This window comes from Panthera tigris, chromosome C2, assembly GCF_018350195.1.
Source record: "Panthera tigris isolate Pti1 chromosome C2, P.tigris_Pti1_mat1.1, whole genome shotgun sequence".
Lineage (NCBI taxonomy): Eukaryota > Metazoa > Chordata > Mammalia > Carnivora > Felidae > Panthera > Panthera tigris.
Window position 1 is genome coordinate 139334993 of NC_056668.1, and position 18299 is coordinate 139353291.

At 39.6% G+C, this 18299-nt stretch overlaps 1 protein-coding gene across 4 annotated transcripts in view; it reads right to left on the reverse strand.

The window, feature by feature from the left end:
* Positions 1-18299, reverse strand: part of THRB (thyroid hormone receptor beta) — a 335135-nt gene that overhangs the window by 25183 nt on the left and 291653 nt on the right. For all 4 annotated transcript variants that reach the window (XM_042956862.1, XM_042956864.1, XM_042956861.1 and 1 more), the window contains 3 exons: positions 9555-9655; positions 4222-4369; positions 891-1096 (listed from right to left, as the gene is read on the reverse strand). In XM_042956862.1, coding sequence (XP_042812796.1) covers positions 891-1096; positions 4222-4369; positions 9555-9655 — 455 coding nt within the window. The remainder of the gene's footprint in view (positions 1-890; positions 1097-4221; positions 4370-9554; positions 9656-18299) is intronic.

Below are 18299 nucleotides of genomic sequence, written 5' to 3' on the forward strand. Positions count from 1 at the left end.
TCAGTGAGGTGCTCATAAAGGGTTCACATTATAAATTAAGGGCAAGGTCAGACTCTGAGATGGTCAAACACCAGCTGATGGTGGTGGTGGGGGCAGTCCATTTGGTGAGGTGGGTGGACAGCCTGGACTTCTGGGCCTGGCTGCCACTTCCTAGTAGTGTGATCTTGGGTGAACCAAATAAGGCCTTTGGCTTGGTTTGCACATCTCTAAAATGGGGATAGTAATTCTAGCCCAACCCAAAGCATTTTGAGGTCCAAAGGAGAAATGAATGAGAAGGACTTTCACAATGGTTAGTTTTTATAAAAACATCGAACACTGATCTTCCAAGGGTCTGGAGATGCCTGTGTTCTCTCTATATCCCCACTCCCAAACCCTCTCCTTACCCCCATTCCCTTTCTCTTCCTGGACTTGAGTTCTTTTATTTTAAGCTAAACATCTTGACTTCTACTGCCATACACATATATTTGAGATATAGGACACTTCATTCTAGGGGTTATTCTAAAGGGGATATTCTCAAGGGTGAGTTTAGGAGACTAACTGTATTACATGGGCATCTGAGAGAAGAAATGGGTATAAGAAGGGAAAGCTGGCAGGTAAAGAATGTTACTGATGAGTTGATTCAAGGCTGGCCTTATTACCAGCAAAAGCAAACAGATAATGTGCACTAAGAAACTGCTTTAGAATGTAGTGACTCACAAGCCATCGATCATAGGAATGACCTTTGTTCTCAGACAGACCTGGGTTCCAATTCTGACTCTGCAAGTCGCTTGACTTCTTGGAACTGCAGTTTCCAAGAAGAACCTGCACCAGCATCCCAGGGTAATGAGGACTGAGTTGAGTAGAAAACGCCAAGCACGCGCCTGATATTTAGCTGTGTGGGGGAGCCTTACCAGGAATTTCCGTTTCTGCTTCCAGTGGCTGCCTTGGGCATTGGTGGCCACGTGGGCTTCCGTGACAGTTTTGATGAGCTCCCACTCCTCGTCTGTGGGCTCTGGCTTGTGCCCGATGGATTTCTGCAGCTCTTCCCGTCGTCTCTTCTCCCGGTTCTCCTCAATCAGTTTCCTCTTTGCCAGCCTCTTGCTGTCATCCAGTACCACTGGGAGAGGAGGAAAGATGAGACAAAACACACGGACACTCCCAGACACATGGCAGACTGCGTGTGCACCCAGGAGCCTCAGGGGCGGGGACCACTCATGCATAGATGGCTTAGCGGGTCCTGCAGAGTGGGTCGTGCTGGGGTATTTTCTCCCCCCAGCAGCAAACTGCCATCAACTAGCTTGTCTCTGACACGAGACCTAGGGCCAAACTCCCAATGGCTGGCCAGCTTTTCAAGAAAAAGCTCTGGGGGGAGTTGGACACTGGGCATCCCAACTCCACAGAAGGTGAGCCTAAATAAGAATGAAGCAGAGGGAGGTAAAATCTGTTCTATCCACGGCTTCACAGATAAGTCCGTCTAGCCATTTATCTGACTTCACTCTTAGGGTCTCTCTGTTCCTCCTTTCTTTGCCTCAAGTGGCTCTTAGTAAAAAGAACTTCCTATTAAAGAAAAGTTCTGGAGCAGTAAACAGGAGGCTAATGATCCCCTTCCTCAGATAAATAGGGCTTTCTTAAAAATATTTTTTTTTAGTGTTTATTTTTGAAGGAGAGAAAGACAGTGTGAGCAGGGGAGAGGCAGAAAGAGAGGGAGACAGAGTCCAAAGCAGGCTCCAGGCTCTGAGCTGTCAGCACAGAAGCCCAACGCGGGGCTCAAACCCACAGGCTGTGAGATCATGGCCTGAGCCAAGGTCAGACGCCTAACTGACTGAGCCACCCAGGCACCCCTCTTTGTTAGCTCTCTTAAGTGCTAATTGAAATGTGGCTCAACCTATCTGAGGCTGCACAGGTACTCACTTTGCTCTAGTCTCTACCTGGTCTATCCTCAATGGTGGTTAAAGAGCCCAGGCTTTGGAATCTAGAAAGAGCTGGGTCTGAATCCTGAGACTACCACATTCTAGCTGTGTGACCTCTGGCAAGTTGCTCAGGCTCTTGGAGCTTTTTCATTTCTTCCTGTATAAAACAGGCTCAATAATTCCCACTTCAGAGGGTGTTCAGTGTGATAATGCACTACATGTGGTCAGTAAATATAGCCATGACTTTTACCATTTGTGCAATGGGGAAATAAGAAGGGCAGGAAAAAGAAGCCTATATTTCTGGGGTTAATTTCCAAAATGAAGCCATTTCACCAGACTCTTAGTAACTATCAGTAGAATGGAAAGGCTCAGGTTTTATGCTACAGAGTCATAGTATTTAGAACTGGAAAGAACCTTAGGTATTATCTAGCCCAACTCCCTCCTGTCACAGAGGAGGAAGTTGATCCAGAGAGATCATGACTTGCCTAAAGTCACAGAGCAAGTTCATGGCAGAGCCAAGGCAAGACCCAGGACTCCTGATTCCAGTTCTACAACATCACTGTCCTAGAGCCATTTCTTGATGAAGGTGTGACCTGGTAGGAAAAGAAAAAAAAGCAAACATAGCAGGAAGAAGAGAACCAAAAGTACTCAGCTAATCCACAAACAGAATAATGAATCCCAGATCATCTAGACTTGATTGGATCGTCAAAGTCAGGTGAGCAATGGCAAATGTGGGAAATGGGAATGAGCCCTGTTTAGTCATTTAGGTTCCCTTATTAAAGGGATTGTTCCCTTTAATAAATGGGCTGTACTCATAGCCCCATTTCCCAAATGCTTCCTCTGTGCTGGGGATTGTTGCATTTAACATGCATTATCTAATTTAATCCTGAAAACAACTTGCAAGGTAGGCAATAAATTTCACAGAAGGGAAACCTGAGGTTAACTCTGATGGTCACACAGCTAGTAAGTGGCAGATATGGGACTCCAACAGTTTTTCTGATTATAAAGCCTGAGCTCTTATAATGCTTCATAGGGTGCATTCAAAATTAATTTCCACCCAGTCCAGATTAACACTGAGCTTTTTTTTAACCTTATAAATATTCATATCTTTAACTTCTCAATAAAACAATGAAATGGATACTCAATAGTAACAGTTCCTTATAGTGGCACATCTAAATATTTGGTTCTAGGTCAATCATTTCACATATCCCTATCAGGCATATTGTTGGCCGTGGCTAAAGTCTTTAAAAGATAAAGACAAAGAACACACTCAGCCGGAGGTGGGGATTAACCCAGGATTTCTAGCCTAAAGCTGTCACACAACCCTCCTCCTTTTTAAAGATTCCCCATTCTGTCTTCTCTAATGGGAAAACCAGGACATTTCACAGATTTTTTTGTTCTAGTGGAGGGAACCCTTTTTATCACATAAATGTGAGCCATGATTATTTCCTCTTTCATGAGGAAAATCCTCACTGCATTCTTTTTTCTTTCTCTCCTTTTTTTTTTTTTTGGTTTTCTTTCTTTTTCTTCTCTTTTTTAAAACTAAAAGTTAGAGGCTTTCATTGAGGTGCAAACATTTGTGCCAATAGAAGTCATTAACCCTGACGCCTGGCAAAATGGAGGCCACACATTCTGAGTGACACAATTCTTATTTTATTATTAGATTAATTAAAAGAACTGGTGTAAATCCCTTGCACAGTGCGAGAAGAAGAGACTCCAATGGCTAATCTCACTGCCATATGCTGTGGCACTTTGAAAACTGGGTAGGAGGACTGGAGCTTAGAATGTTTTTATGGCTAAAAATATAACAAACACCCAACTGCAGGATGACTCATGCTATATAGCACTCAACCTCACATTCTTCAGAAATTACTGAACACAATGTTTTCTGCCAGTGCCCCATCTCCAAAAATGTCCACAAAATAAATTCTTGTCTCTTCTTTTGAAAAATATTAGGACTAGTCCACAAGGCTCTCACCACATGAATGTTGTGTGTAAAACCACACCTCATCCAGGTGAATGGACAAGACCGCTCATTCATACTCTCTTGCAAACAGAGTATTGCTAATAGTCCTGCAGATGTGCTAGGGATAATTTACTCACTTTCCCTTACCTGTCGTCTAGATACTTTGAGAGTTAGGAGTTGCTAGGGAAGGGGTAGGATGGAAAGCACCCAGCAATGACTGGGAGTGAGGGGTCGCTGGGAGTGCTACAGGTCTTCCCTCTGTCCACATGAGCCTCTATTTCTTTTCTGCCCAGTTGATCTCCTTGAACCAAACCTTTCCCCAATCAACACTCCTTGAATACGAAAAAGAGGAAAAAGATTACTTACAATCTGTTGCCATGCCAACATAGATGCATTTTTTAAAGCGACATTCCTGGCACTGATTTCGCGTAACTTTGTCTATGACACATTTTCCTTCATATTTACAGGAATAGGATGGATGGAGATTTTTCTGAATGGTTCTCCTAAAGAAACCCTACATGAAAAAGAAAGACCAAAGACAACAGTTTCATATTTCCTAGAAATAAATGACTTCAGAATTTTGTGTCCACATAACTGTGATGGATTGTTTTTGACCTTTCCTATGCATGGGCTTGTACCTTTACCTATTCACATATAGGACAGTTAGCCCAAACTGAATCTAAAGAATTCTATATCTGAGCTGAAGGAAATGTCCAGGACTATAGAGTCAATATCTTTTTGGCATTTAGTAAGGAAAAGAGGTTAATGGGGAAATCTAGTGTTCATTTTTATTTTTTCTAAACATTGAGTAATAAAAATAAATCATATTCTTTCCTTTCATAGAGTGTCATAATTATGTTGTTAAATTAAGCTGTGAAGAACCTTGCTACACTTTGCGCTGGAGAATAAGAGAGCTGGATACTTGTTATACTCTATTAATTAATAATTTAATCATTTGGTGATTAAATGGATGCATTAAATGACCTTCAGAGATTTAGTTTAATTCTTGTTTTTGACTCTTGCAATGTCCATTACCAGCTCAGATAACCCTTGAAATAACAGTACTTGGGGAATAGAAAATTCTAGATTCTCTACCCAGATTTTCTCAGAGCTTAATGCATTGGGGTTTTTCCTTTCATAGTACTCTTTTTCTCCAGTATCAGTAGACATATACCCTGAAGATCAGTAGGTGTCTTCCTTTGTTAAGATATGGGAGAGTGCCACCATAAAGGCTGCTGAGCATGCCATTTAGTCCAGGTTTAGGTGACACAAATATCCTCAAGACGTGTTATAGTAGAACCTTCCTGGACATGATACTCCAGTCTTCGCAATGGAGTTTCTGTATTGTAGGCATTAATGGTGGTGGACGGCACTTATCGTGAGGGGTACATTGCAAAGGGCTGTAGACACCTTCCATATCCTTCTGTCTCTTCTAACAACCTTATGAAGTAGGTACTCTTAATATCTCCATGGTAGGGATTAAAAAACTAAGCCTCGAATAGGTTAAATCACTTGCCCCAAATCATGTGGTAAGTACGTTGTGGAACTTGGCCTAGAGCTCAGGAGTCAGACTCTAAGTCTTATTTACTTAACTGCTTATATGATATAAACTGAGTTCAGTTTTACTGTATTATTTAAATGAACAGATGAACAGATTATAAATAGTATCCCCCTTGCCTTCATTTTATCCGTTTTAGTAGACTAGCAAAGCAGAAACACATTTTGAAGGATATTATCTACTAAAGCTTAAAGGGACCTCTAATTTTGTTACGTAAATAGTGGGACTGAAATACCAGCTGACCTAGATTAAGCCCAAATTTGAATTATCCTGGTTAACTTTCCTTGGCTTTGATTATGTATACATACTCCTTGCATATTCATTATTCAGACATAAGAGCCCTTCCTTGTAATGAAAAGGTCAAAGGTAGAATTTTATATCGGACGAAACAGAATACAATGGAAAAATGACAACAATAACCGAAACTAATGGACTTGATTTTGGGGTATGTGTGCAAAATCCCTTATCATTTCTATTGCTCAAGTTTCAACAGGAAAACTGTCACATAGTTGGGTTTTGTGTCCTTAAACACTTGAATCCATTAGTTTGAATGATGTTGATATACACTGATATACTCTTATCTTATATAAGATTCACTCAATCACACATGGGCAGCTGTTTGACATGTCAGCAGTATCTCCCTGGGTATTCAAGGTGGGCAAATTCTGCGAAAGCATGAATTCCCTGGGCATGTCACAGAACTGAAAAACCAGCTCCCCTGTGAACCTCCCTATTCCACCTCTGCTACCCTCTGTCCAATCCACCCTTCAAGGGTTACGCCTGCCTGCAGAGCAAAAGAGACCTGGAGATTTCTGGCAAGAAGACATGTGTCACAGACAGGGAGGAGAGGGACTGGGTGGCATACCTCCTTCTGGAGGAGGCAAGGTCTCCCCAGAGGTGGCAGCACCAAAGTCCAGGGCATCTGGGGAGAATGATGCTCTAAAGATAGGAAACTTGGTACTCTGAAGTTAGGGAGACCCTTTTCTCACACACTGTGACATTGTCTCGTGTTTTAGAGGGAGGACAGCATACTGAGGAGTCAGACAATGCTAAGGAGAGGATCAGGTGTGGTGTCCCAGACACAGGGGTGACATTCATTTTTCCAAAAAAAGCTACTTTGTGAACTTTTAAATGGAGCGAATGAAATAATTTATACACTGCTTATTTTGGGAAAAGTGTTGGGGTAGCAGGCTCTGCTTTTCCTAGTGACATCTTCCCTGTGGCTTATCTCTGATGGCTTTTCTTGGGCTCTTCGTAGACCAGATCCCTTTAAGACCCCTAAGCTATAATAAAAGCATATTTGACACAGGATGAAGGGCCACTGGAGTGGAGTAAATGTAAATGTAAAGGTACTAGGTCCTTTAATTTTAAAAAGGGACAAAAACTAACTTCTGCAAGTGAACTGAATACAGAATGTTTAATGTAGTCTACCTGTAAAAAATCTTTTTAGAGGTGAACTAACAAAAGACGTGCCCCAGGGACTAGATAAGGACATATATGTCATTGATGATTTGTTGGCGAGATGGGGTTTTGCTTTTAGAAGTCAACATCAGATGTGTTTCTCTGCATTTTGAGAAGGACTAGATCCTCTTAGTGGTCTGATATGATGCACTAATTAGTGTGATAAGGAGCTAAGTGTCATTCTGCTGGTTCAATATTTGGGCAACTTATAATAGCTGTGAATCTTTCTCAGAAAAATAATTTGTTGTGGGGAAGTATCACCATTCCTTCTGTAAGAGATTCATAAAAACTGGTTCATCAAGACAGACACAACAGCTCCAAAAGATTTTTACTGTCTTCAGGGGAAAAATGGGCAAAAAAAGTCTCTCCCCCCATATACACTGCAAGTATGGGGTAGAAATATTTTAAAGTTGTAGGTTTGAATAAACAGAATGTGAAGCATGACCTTTTTCATCTTTGGCCACTCTTAAAAACTGTTTCATTCAAAAAACTGTTGCCTTTTTCCAAGATACTTTGTCCTTACATTAAATGCATGATCACCCCAGGAGAGCTGCTTTCTGGTTTTATGATGGAGGCCATCCTAGAAACAGGATTCTGATCTGAGATAAAGGCATAGAAGCTGAAAAATCTAGCTTTTTGCTACATGATTTCTTTTAAGTAAACCTCAGTTGAATCAGGCTCTAAACATCCTGTGATCTTGGGAAAAGAGGCTAGTGGATTTCTTGATCATCATGAAGACATACATAAAGCAGGGACACAGGTTAATAGGCTTGATTCTCCCTTTGTTTAGGTCAATCACTAATAAGCATTAAGTTCTCTGCAAGGCACATTTAGAGTCACTTTGGGAGTTGAGTATTAAATGGAATTTTCATTAGAGTCTCTTCCAGAATTCAGAATTTACCATTAGTAACTGATTTTTGAAAGAGTCTCAATGCTGCATAATCAGATAGGCAAAGCTTTATGAATTGGGGCTAATTTAGAAAAAAGGCCTGTTTGAATTACTGAGCTTTCAGAATGAGAGAATATATTTAGACTAATGCAGTTTTATTACTTTCAAATCAAGCCAATAAAAGTGTGCTTTCAAGAGACAGTCTGCAAGTCCCCCAAATTAATAAATAGTCAGGACTTATTTGTAATCAGTTCCGTTAAACTCCTTAAGACATTATTTTCATAGATGTAATAGCAATCTTTAGCATTGTCTTTGTTAAAAGGTACACATTCTAGATCAAAGGGGTCTGAATGAATGAAAGCCACTACATCACATTACAAAAAACAGCCTTGCAGATATAAGGCCTTGGGAACTTAGAAATGCCTGATTCCAATGGATATATCATTTCATCACTTTAAGCAGGCTTCCGCTAAGGGTTTCCTAATTTTATGGATAAAAAATAGGGAATTTTCATGGAAGATCTTCCACTAGGGAAATGGGGCACCTTATCTTGAAACCAAGCTAACATGCTGATTTTAGGGGTTTTGGGTCAAAGGTTAGGAGAAAAGGGAGGGTTAGTTGGAGGAAGGGAAGAGAGGAGAAGAGGGGAGGTGGGCAACATAGGAGGGAGGACCGAATTATTTTAGACAGTTTAATACAATCTTTGCCTTAGGGTTTACATCCTGTGATCATCTGGTTTTAAATACAAAAGTAAATAAAACATTCTACAAGAAAAAATTTAAGAAGTCTTTCCCTGACTTATTATACTTCCTCATTTATAAAACATTAGCTGAACGTTGGATGTAGCCCTGGGTTAAGCTTTATTTATTTTACAGTGGATTTTATTTTCGAGGCTAGGTTGTTGGACCAAAAGATATTTGCCAAAAAGCTCATCTTAATTTTGATGATGAAGAGTATAAGTAGGCAAATTTAGGCTCACTTTCGGGAAGTGAAGTGTTCATCACTGGTGTATTCTTGTCAGGTATTTCCTGAAGATGGGACTGTAGAGCATAAAATTAGCTGATGGATGCCCAGAATTTACTTATTGGCTGAAGGCTGTGCAGAAAGCCAATGTGAGTAATTTCAGAACACAATTGACTGTAAGTAGCCTCAAAGATATTCCTTAATGGAACCCTTAAAAGTGAACATATTTACTCAGATTAACAGCCTGGAGTAGAGCAAATCCTGTCTCTTCAACTACTGCTGATAAAACAGGAGGAGAAATGGTCATTTCTTGGGAAAATATATTATAAAATATCTATGCATTTTTAAACTCAAAGTGACAATATTATTAATTTCTTTTCATCTTTAAAAAATTTTTTAACGTTTATTTTTCAGAGAGAGAGAGAGGGAGAGAGGGAGCACAAGCGGGGGAGGGGCAGAGAGAGAGGCTTGAACCCACAGACTGGGAGATCATGACCTGAGCCGAAGTTGGACACCCAACCGACTGAGCCACCCAGGCGCCCCTAATTTCTTTTCATCTTATGAGTTCTCTCCCTGTCTTCAAAGCCAGACATTATACTCTTGCAAAACTTTATTTAGTTGTTTTTGATTTGAAAAAAAAAAAATAAATTCGTTTCTTGAAAATGCCAAAAAATGAGGAGGACAACCAGACACTTGGATGGTAACAGGCTGTGAATGTTGGAATTTGGTTCTAATTTCAACTTAAACTTCTTGTTGCATTCTGTTGGAATCCTGGGAGGGGACAGGAGCTGGGCTGGGTGCTGAGCTCACTGGTCCAAGGGCAGTTACCTTGCAGCCTTCACACGTGATGCAGCGGTAGTGATACCCCGTGGCTTTGTCACCACACACTACACATAGCTCGTCCTTGTCTAAGTAACTGGGGATGTACCCTGTGACAAGGAGAAAAAAGGAACGTGAGAAAACAATATCATGTTCAAGTCAAAGACACACCCTAGCTTGGAGGAGTGGAGGAGGATAAAAAGAGGACAGGAGGTAAGGTGTGGCAGGGAGGAGGCAGGATCAAACTGTTTCATACATTTGAATACAACTTTTGTATTGGGGTTTATATCTTGTGATCATTTAGTTTTAAATGTAAAAGGTAAATAAAACATTTAAATGAGAAAAAATTTAAAGTCTTTCCCTGATGTAATATACTTGCTCAGTATCTTATACTTATCCACTATCTTATCTCACACGTATAGAGTTGATACTAGGCCCAGGATTTCCGAATGCCTTAGAAATAGGTGTGACCACTCTTGCTGTGCAGGTAGGAATATATCTGAAGTCTGTTGGATCCAATAAATCATGCAGAGAGGGCAAGATTTGAGATGTCTGGAATGCTCTGGGTTCTGGAGAACACAATCTCTTTTGTAAGGCTTATTTCAGAGCTTTTTCTTAGAAGACTGGATCGACTTTGGACTCAAGGTACCATGCAATAAATTCAGAAAACTTCATAGCTTGGAGATCGTCAAGTACTCTTGAGGTGAACAGGTTTTCAGAAGTTTGCTTGGCCTTCCTAGGGGTCACACTAGAAATTAAAGCATAGATCTTCTAGCCAGATCTCCTAACTTCTAGTATAAGTGATGATGATATTTTTCTAAAAATGGACAGTTAACTTTAAGTAGAATGAACAAGCCATCTAAAATTTTTATTTTTGGTTAAACTTGTGACATTATGACACAAAACCCAACAACACTGGGTAGTGTGAAATAATAGAAGCTCTATTTATTAAGAAAAAAAGAAAGTCCATGGGGCGCCTGGGTGGCTCAGTCAGTTAATCCTCTGACTTCTGCTCAGGTCATGAGCAGTTTGTGAGTTGGAGACCCGCGTCTGTACTGACAGCTCAGAACCTGGAGCCTGCTTCGGATTCTGTGTCTCCTCCTCTCTCTGCTCCTCCCATGCTCATGCTGTCTCTCTCTCTGTCTCTTAATAATAAAGAAACGTTAAAAAAAAGTTAAAAAAAATAAAAAGAATAAAATAAAGTCCAATTATGGTAACTCTCTTGGTTAAGTGTCCTGTTGGTTTATTAGTTTGAATTCCTTGGCCCAGGAAACTAAAGTTTAAAAACACAGACAGAAGCAGCCCACTTCCCACTGGTCTTCGCCTCTTCCCCTTCACTTGTAGACAGTGTCCAAACACAAGAAACTGATTCTGAAGGGCAAATTCAGTTTCGTTTGGTATCAGTGGTTTACCACAGATGCACACAGCTTTAGATAAGTGCAAAAAGTCAAAATAAGGTCTGCTTTGTTGGGACGTGGAGAAGGGAGGGGCTGAGATAACAAAATAATTCCTTCCTTTGATCACGGCACCTTGTGAAGTTCTTTGACTTGGTAAACTCTTATTGGTTTCAATAAAGATTAGCCAGGTTGAAATGACAGATGACTTACTGTATGTTTTACCATGACATTTCATAGATTCTTTATTAAACTAGGTCTGAGAGGGCTTACTTTTCAGAAAAAATATCCATAAAGAAAACAGAGGAAAATGAGTCCTTTTCACAATTTCATAGAAATTACTTTGCTCAGATTTTATTTTAGAAAGATGGTCCCTCTTGGGAAGGAGACAAATGACTTCAGAGTAATCTGGTAATGTACAGGATTATCTTCTTAAATATCACAGCTTTTCTTAGTTTACTTTTACATCATGCCAACCATGAGTCATCTGTTGAATTCACTTCAAGAGTTTGAAAAATCTCATCAGACATTTCTAAAAAGAGAATTCTGGGAGGGATCTTCGCAGACAAAAAGGGGGCTGGAATGAGGGATGTGCTTATTCAATCATTCATCTATTCATTAATTCAGAAAACAGTTATTTACCATCTACTAGGTGCTTAGCACAATGGTTGGTGCTAAGAATATAAAAACAAATTAAGACATGGTTTCTTCCTTTGGTAAGCATAAGTGTAAAAGACTGTGTTAAATTTCCAGTCCTGGTCATTCTTTGGTGTGAACAGAAAAGGTGAAAATGAAGGAAAGAACATGAAAGACGCTGAACATCACCGTACAGGAACACAGAGCCCAAACTACAATGAGACACCATGTAACATCCTTGAGGATGGTCATAATAAAAATGACAGACAATAACAAATGTTGATGAGGATATGGAGAAATTTGAACCCTTATATGTTGCTGGTAGGAATGTAAAATGTGCTTTAGAAGAGTTTGGCAGTTCCTGAAAAGGTGAAACATAACCTTACATATGACCCAGCAATTCCGCTCCTGCATATATACCCAAGAGAACTGATAATAGGTGTCCACACACAAACCTATTCATGAATGTTCAAAGTAGCATTATTTATAATATCCAAAGTTTGGAAACAACCCAAATGTCCATCAAATGGTGAGTGGATAAACAAAAGGTAGTATATTCATACAGTGGAATATTATTCAGCTGGAAGAAAGACTAAAGTACTGATACATGCTACAACATGGATGGAATGTGAAAACATTATGCTAAATGAAAGAAGCCAGACATGAAAGGCCACATATTGTATGATTTCATTTATATGAAATGTCTAAAGCAGGCAAGTCATAGTCAGGAAGAAGGCCTGGAGGGACAATGGGAAGTTACCTGCTAATGGGTACAGAGTTTCTTTTCAGGGTGATGAAAATGTTCTAGAATTGTATAGTGTTGTTGGTTCCACAACTCTGAATATACTAAAAACCACTAGAAACAATGGTTTTTCATGGATACGTCTTGTACACTTTAAATGTGTGAATTTTATTGGTATGTGAAATGTGTTTCAATAAAGCTGTTATTACAAAAACAAAGAAATGAAGTAAAAGAGAACAGTTCCATTTGACAAATATTTATGTGGGTATACAATGTGCTAGGCAATGTGCTAAGGGTCTAAAGATAGGCTAAATTTTAATTCTTTCAGATCAATAACAGATCATCTGCATATAATGTCGTAGGCACTGGGTTAGGGCTATGTCCAGAATCACAAAGGGGAAACTCTTTGAGGAGCCTTCCTGTCTACCCCCCAGCTCACGTCAAACTTGGTGCTCCCATAAACTCCTTGTGCTTCCCCGATAGTAGTCCTTTATAATCTACATTATAACTACCTTTGAGTTTTTCTTCTCTTTGACCACAATCGTTGATTCACTATACGTTTGTACAGTTCCAGCTAGAGGGCAGGGATCAGAACATTCATGCTGAACCCCCACTGTCTATCTAGCACCTGCTTCCTCTGACAGATGGCATCATGGCTTTTAAGATCTCTGCCATTGACCAATGGTGGAGAAAGTAAGGAGGAGGGATGTATCTGGAACTTGCAGATGAGCAGACTTGAAGCCTGGAGGTATGCCTGAGAAAGCTAAAAGATCTCAGAAAAGATTTCTCAAAGAGGTGATAATGCAGAGGCAGGAGCCCAAATATCAGGCCTAATGAAAAGTTCATTAGAAAGTTTGATTTTTGGTAAAGAAAATGAGATTCCACTCATTAAAACTAAGACATCCAGATTGACACTCATCCAACACTTTAGTGATCTGGGGGATGCATGCTCACTAATCAACTGGACTTGGTCCTGCTTTCTTTGCTCTGATCACTAGGTTCCATACAGTGAGATAGGACTAAAGAGAGCTTAAGGGCAATACCATTTTCTCACAATAGAGAAATGAAAATCACTATGACCAGGCATTAAGATGCCACCACCAAAAGAAGAGATTTGCAGTCTGAATTTTATATTATGTGCTCCACTTTCTACTTGGGGCTATATAAACCACTATCCATTAACTCAAGAGTGTTTGCTTCTGGGTAAGTTTCCCATTCCCCTTTACACAATCATTAGCCTTAAGTCCCAAGGTTGTATATACCACTGTCTGCTAGGTAACTGATGGTGCTGTGGCTCAAATTTAATAAGAAATCTAACAAAATCTACAGGAAGACTCACTAGGTGTTGATTTATTCCAAACACAGTTTTGGGAGTCCCTCCATAGAAAGAAATAACACAAAATATTCCAACAGAGCTCTGTGCCCAGAGAAATAACTAGTTACCAAATGTGGGAGGGGGAGAGTCCTAGGGAAAATGGCTAGAGATAGTCTGGACTTAACTAACACCAATGGAATTCAATGGTCACTCTTTAGGAATCAAAAGCAACGTGTGTATAGTTTCTCATAAATTTTCTTTTTACATAAAAATTATACAAGTAGTGCAGTTCATGATAGAAAAAGTAAAAGACAAAAATGAACAAAAAGCAAATTTACCTATCAACTCTCCACCACAGTGATAAGAACTGTAGCATTTTGATATTTCTTCATCTTGGACTAGTATGTGTGACAGTGTGTGGCATGTGCTTGTGTGTGCACAGAAACACAAACTTCTAAAACACAAAGTAATGTTTAAACAACAAAGTAACCCAATTATTAAAACACACAGTCTCTTTAACAAATGGTGCTGGGAGAACTGGACAGCAACATGCAGAAGAATGAAACTAGACCACTTTCTTACACCATTCACAAAAATAAACTCAAAATGGATAAAGGACCTGAATGTGAGACAGGAAACCATCAAAACCCTAGAGGAGAAAGCAGGAAAAAAACCTCTCTGACCTCAGCCGCAGCAATTTCTTACTTGACACATCTCCAAAGGCAAGGGAATTAAAAGCAAAAATGAACTATTGGGACCTCATGAAGATAAAAAGCTTCTGCACTGCAAAGGAAGCAACCAACAAAACTAAAAGGCAACCGACGGAATGGGAAAAGATCTTTGCAAATGACATATTGGACAAAGGGCTAGTATCCAAAATCTATAAAGAACTCGCCAGACTCTACACCCAAAAAACAAATAATCCAGTGAAGAAATGGGCAGAAGACATGAATAGACACTTTTCTACAGAAGACATCCAGATGGCCAACAGGTACATGAAAAGATGTTCAATGTCACTCCTCATCAGGGAAGTACAAATCAACACCACACTGAGATATCACCTCACACCAGTCAGAGTGGCTAAAATGAACAAATCAGGAGACTATAGATGCTGGAGAGGATGTGGAAAAATGGGAACCCTCTTGCACTGTTGGTGGGAATGCAAACTGGTGCTGCCACTCTGGAAAACAGTGTGGAGGTTCCTCAAAAAATTAATAATAGATCTACCTTATGACCCAGCAATAGCACTGCTAGGAATTTACTCAAGGGATATAGGAGAGCTGATGCATAGGGGCACTTGTAGCCCAATGTTTATAGCAGCACTTTCAACAATAGCCAAATTATGGAAAGAGCCTAAATGTCCATCAACTGACGAATGGATAAAGAAGATGTGGTTTATATATACAATGGAATACTATTTGGCAATGAGAAAGAATGAAATCTGGCCATTTGTAGCAACATGGATGGAACTGGAGAGTGTTATGCTAGGTGAAATAAGTCAGGCAGAGAAAGACAGATACCATATGTTTTCACTTATATGTGGATCCTGAGAAACTCAACAGAAGACCAGGGGGGAGAACAAGGGGGGGGGGAAGTTACAGAGAGGGAAGGAGGCAAACCATAAGAGACTCTTAAATACTGAGAATAAACTGAGGGTTGATGGGGGGGGGTGGGAAGGAGGGAAGGGTGGGTGATGGGTATTAAGGAGGGCATCTGTTGGGATGAGCACTGGGTGTTGTATGGAAACCATTTTGTCAATAAATTTCATATTAAAAAAACAAAAAAACCCCCCACTATGTTTGTTATTACTAATATGTAAGTCCAAGACCATAGCTTTAGAATCACAAATTTATGGAAATAAACACATAAAGATAAATAAGCAAATAAATGAGAAAATCATAAAAAAAATAAAACACACAGCTTCCTGGAAAAGGTGGATGGAGTAAATATATCCATGTTAGGAAAGCTATCTCCTGTTCTCTTATAGTAGAGGTTATGTACAGTTGATCAGAATGAAGACTTTGCAGTTCTTGGTATCAGGTGCACATGGTAGAGATAAAGGAGAAAGAGGCACAGGCCACTTGCTTCTCATGTTCAGGAACCAACTGTAATACAGTTGGACTCTGTGTTGCTTGTGGGACATGCCTTGGGGTGGGGCAGGGAATATTAACCAGAGTTAAGATGTAGGTCCCTCACCATTTCTCACTCTACCTCATGATTTGCCTGCTCTATCTTCTGGTGTTGGCAGTAGGATACTGAAAACTTCTCCCTCCCTATAAATTGTTGAATTATCGTTCAGCAATTTATGTACATAGTTGAACTGTTTGACCTTTAGGTTTTTGTGAATCCTGGAATCCAATGATAATTCAATCTGTGAGTGGAATGGCGTCTTCCATTTTCTGACTCTAGTCTGATAGGTGATTTGATTTGTTCTCTTATTTCTCCTAGATTATGTTTTTTGGTGGGTAGATGAATAGGTGATTGAATATGTCTTTAGTAAAATCATCACGACTTTTACAGAAATTAAGTTGGTAGCAGTTGTTCACATGGTCATACCCGTGTACCCCACCCGTCTTTCTTTTCTCTAAAATATAACTCAGAACCATAATCTTTACCCAAAACAGCCACCACAGGCAATGATACATCAATTATTATGCATAAGTCCATTGTTCATCATTAGATAACTTCCATCAGGGAGTAACATCCCACACATAATTAATAGGTAGGTGAGGTTCTCTTAAGATTAGAGTATAGTTGACAACATCACATGCTAACTAATTCTCCCAGGGAACTTACCATTTCTTGCTCTCCTATTTCCATGTTCCCATCTTTTTACTTTTCCATGCTTATCAAATAACCCACATGCTGGCCACTATGCCCTGCTAAGGAAAATGCACATGTAGTTCAAATTTTGTCACCAGGAATGGACACTAAATAGATGTCCGTATTTGGTTCCGTCTAGAAACAAATATGAGAAACTGAACCCTGGAAGCCATGCTGCTCATTTGAGAACTGCATCTGCACATTATCCCAAGTGACTGTTGAAAAAACATCATTACCAAACACCCCATAAAACAAGACCAATATGTGGTAATCCAAGGGTGATATGTTTTCCTCAGCTCTTACATGCTCAGATGTATTATTTTTTTAGACTAATAAACTATGCTGCCACTTTATCAAGCATATTATTATGAAAGCAAACTCCATCTGTTTGTTCAACAAAGACTTAGAGATTTTTTTTTTTTTAGTTGACACTTGGCAATGTCTGCTTAATTGCCAAGTATTATCCTGCATGTAGAATAGGTTGACATGGTAAAATATTACTAACATTTTCAACCTATTTTGTTAGCAGCTTCATTAAGATCTAATTCACATACCATATAATTCAATGGCTTTTTATATATTCATAGAGTTGTGAAATCATCTCCACAATCAACTTTAGAACAATTTCCTCATCCCCCAAAGAAACCCTGTACCTTTAGATGTCACCTCCTTTCCTCCTATCCCTTTCACCCCCTCTACTCTAAGCAACCGCAAATCTATGTTCTGTTTCTACAGATGTCCCTCTTCTAGATATTTGTTACAAGTGAAATGATACATTTTGTGGCTTGTGTGACTGGATTTTAACTTAGCCTAAGGTTTTCAAGGCTTAACCATGTTGTAGCTAACATTAATTTCAAAAACTTGATTCTCAGAGGGATTTGGTGTGTGAAAAGGCAAAGTTGTGTATATTTATGCTGGAAATCATGCAACAGGCAGTAAGCCTGGCTTCTTGGTTTGCACTAGATTCAAGCCTTTCCCATGTATGAGTAAAATCAGAAGGCTGTCTAGTTTAATTCTCTTGAGTAAATTATAGCATCTCAGGTCCTTGGAGGAGAAACACACAACCCTTAGGGAATAGAACATAAGGCAGATTAATCTTAATGGCACAAGGTGCTGCCTGGGAAGGTAGATCTCACAGAAGGGAGAGGAGCAGAGTTCAGAAACCATTCCCCATCTGGCCAATTTTACCTTTGGTATAGGACCCTTTGCCAAGCAAAACTGTCTAAAAGGAGCAGTGGTTATCATTGGTGGTGGGAAATAATTTGGACAGTTTAGAGAGGTCCATGTTGCTGATTCATCTTGTGGAACTATCAACTTAAAACCATCGAAAGATCCTAACTAGTTTGGGTCAGGTTATCAAATGAGACTATATATTAACACCCCTAAGGAAGCTAAGTCTTTGGCAAGTTGAGTCATTCTTTAAATTTTATTTTATTTTATTTTAGTTATTTATTTTAGAGAGGGGGGAAGAGCAGAAGGAGAGAGAGAGAGAGAGAGAGAGAGAGAGAATCTCAAGCAGGCTCCATCTCATGAGATCATGACCTGAGTTGAAATCAAAAGTTGGATGGTTTACTGACTGAGCCACCCAGGAGCCCCTAATTCTTTCAATTTTATATTGAACCTTCTCACTTCATCCCACAGCTCAGATCCTTCTGATTTAAACTTTTTCCCCCACTAGCACCTTCTTCCCCATGTCATTTCTTTATATACGTAAAAAATCTTGAATGGCTTATCTCTTCATCTTTTCCCAACATACTAATGCTGATCCTTTTACATTTAATTTTTAGTATTAAGCACCAAGTTTTGCATCATGTTTATTTTGACTCTCTGATAAACACAATATT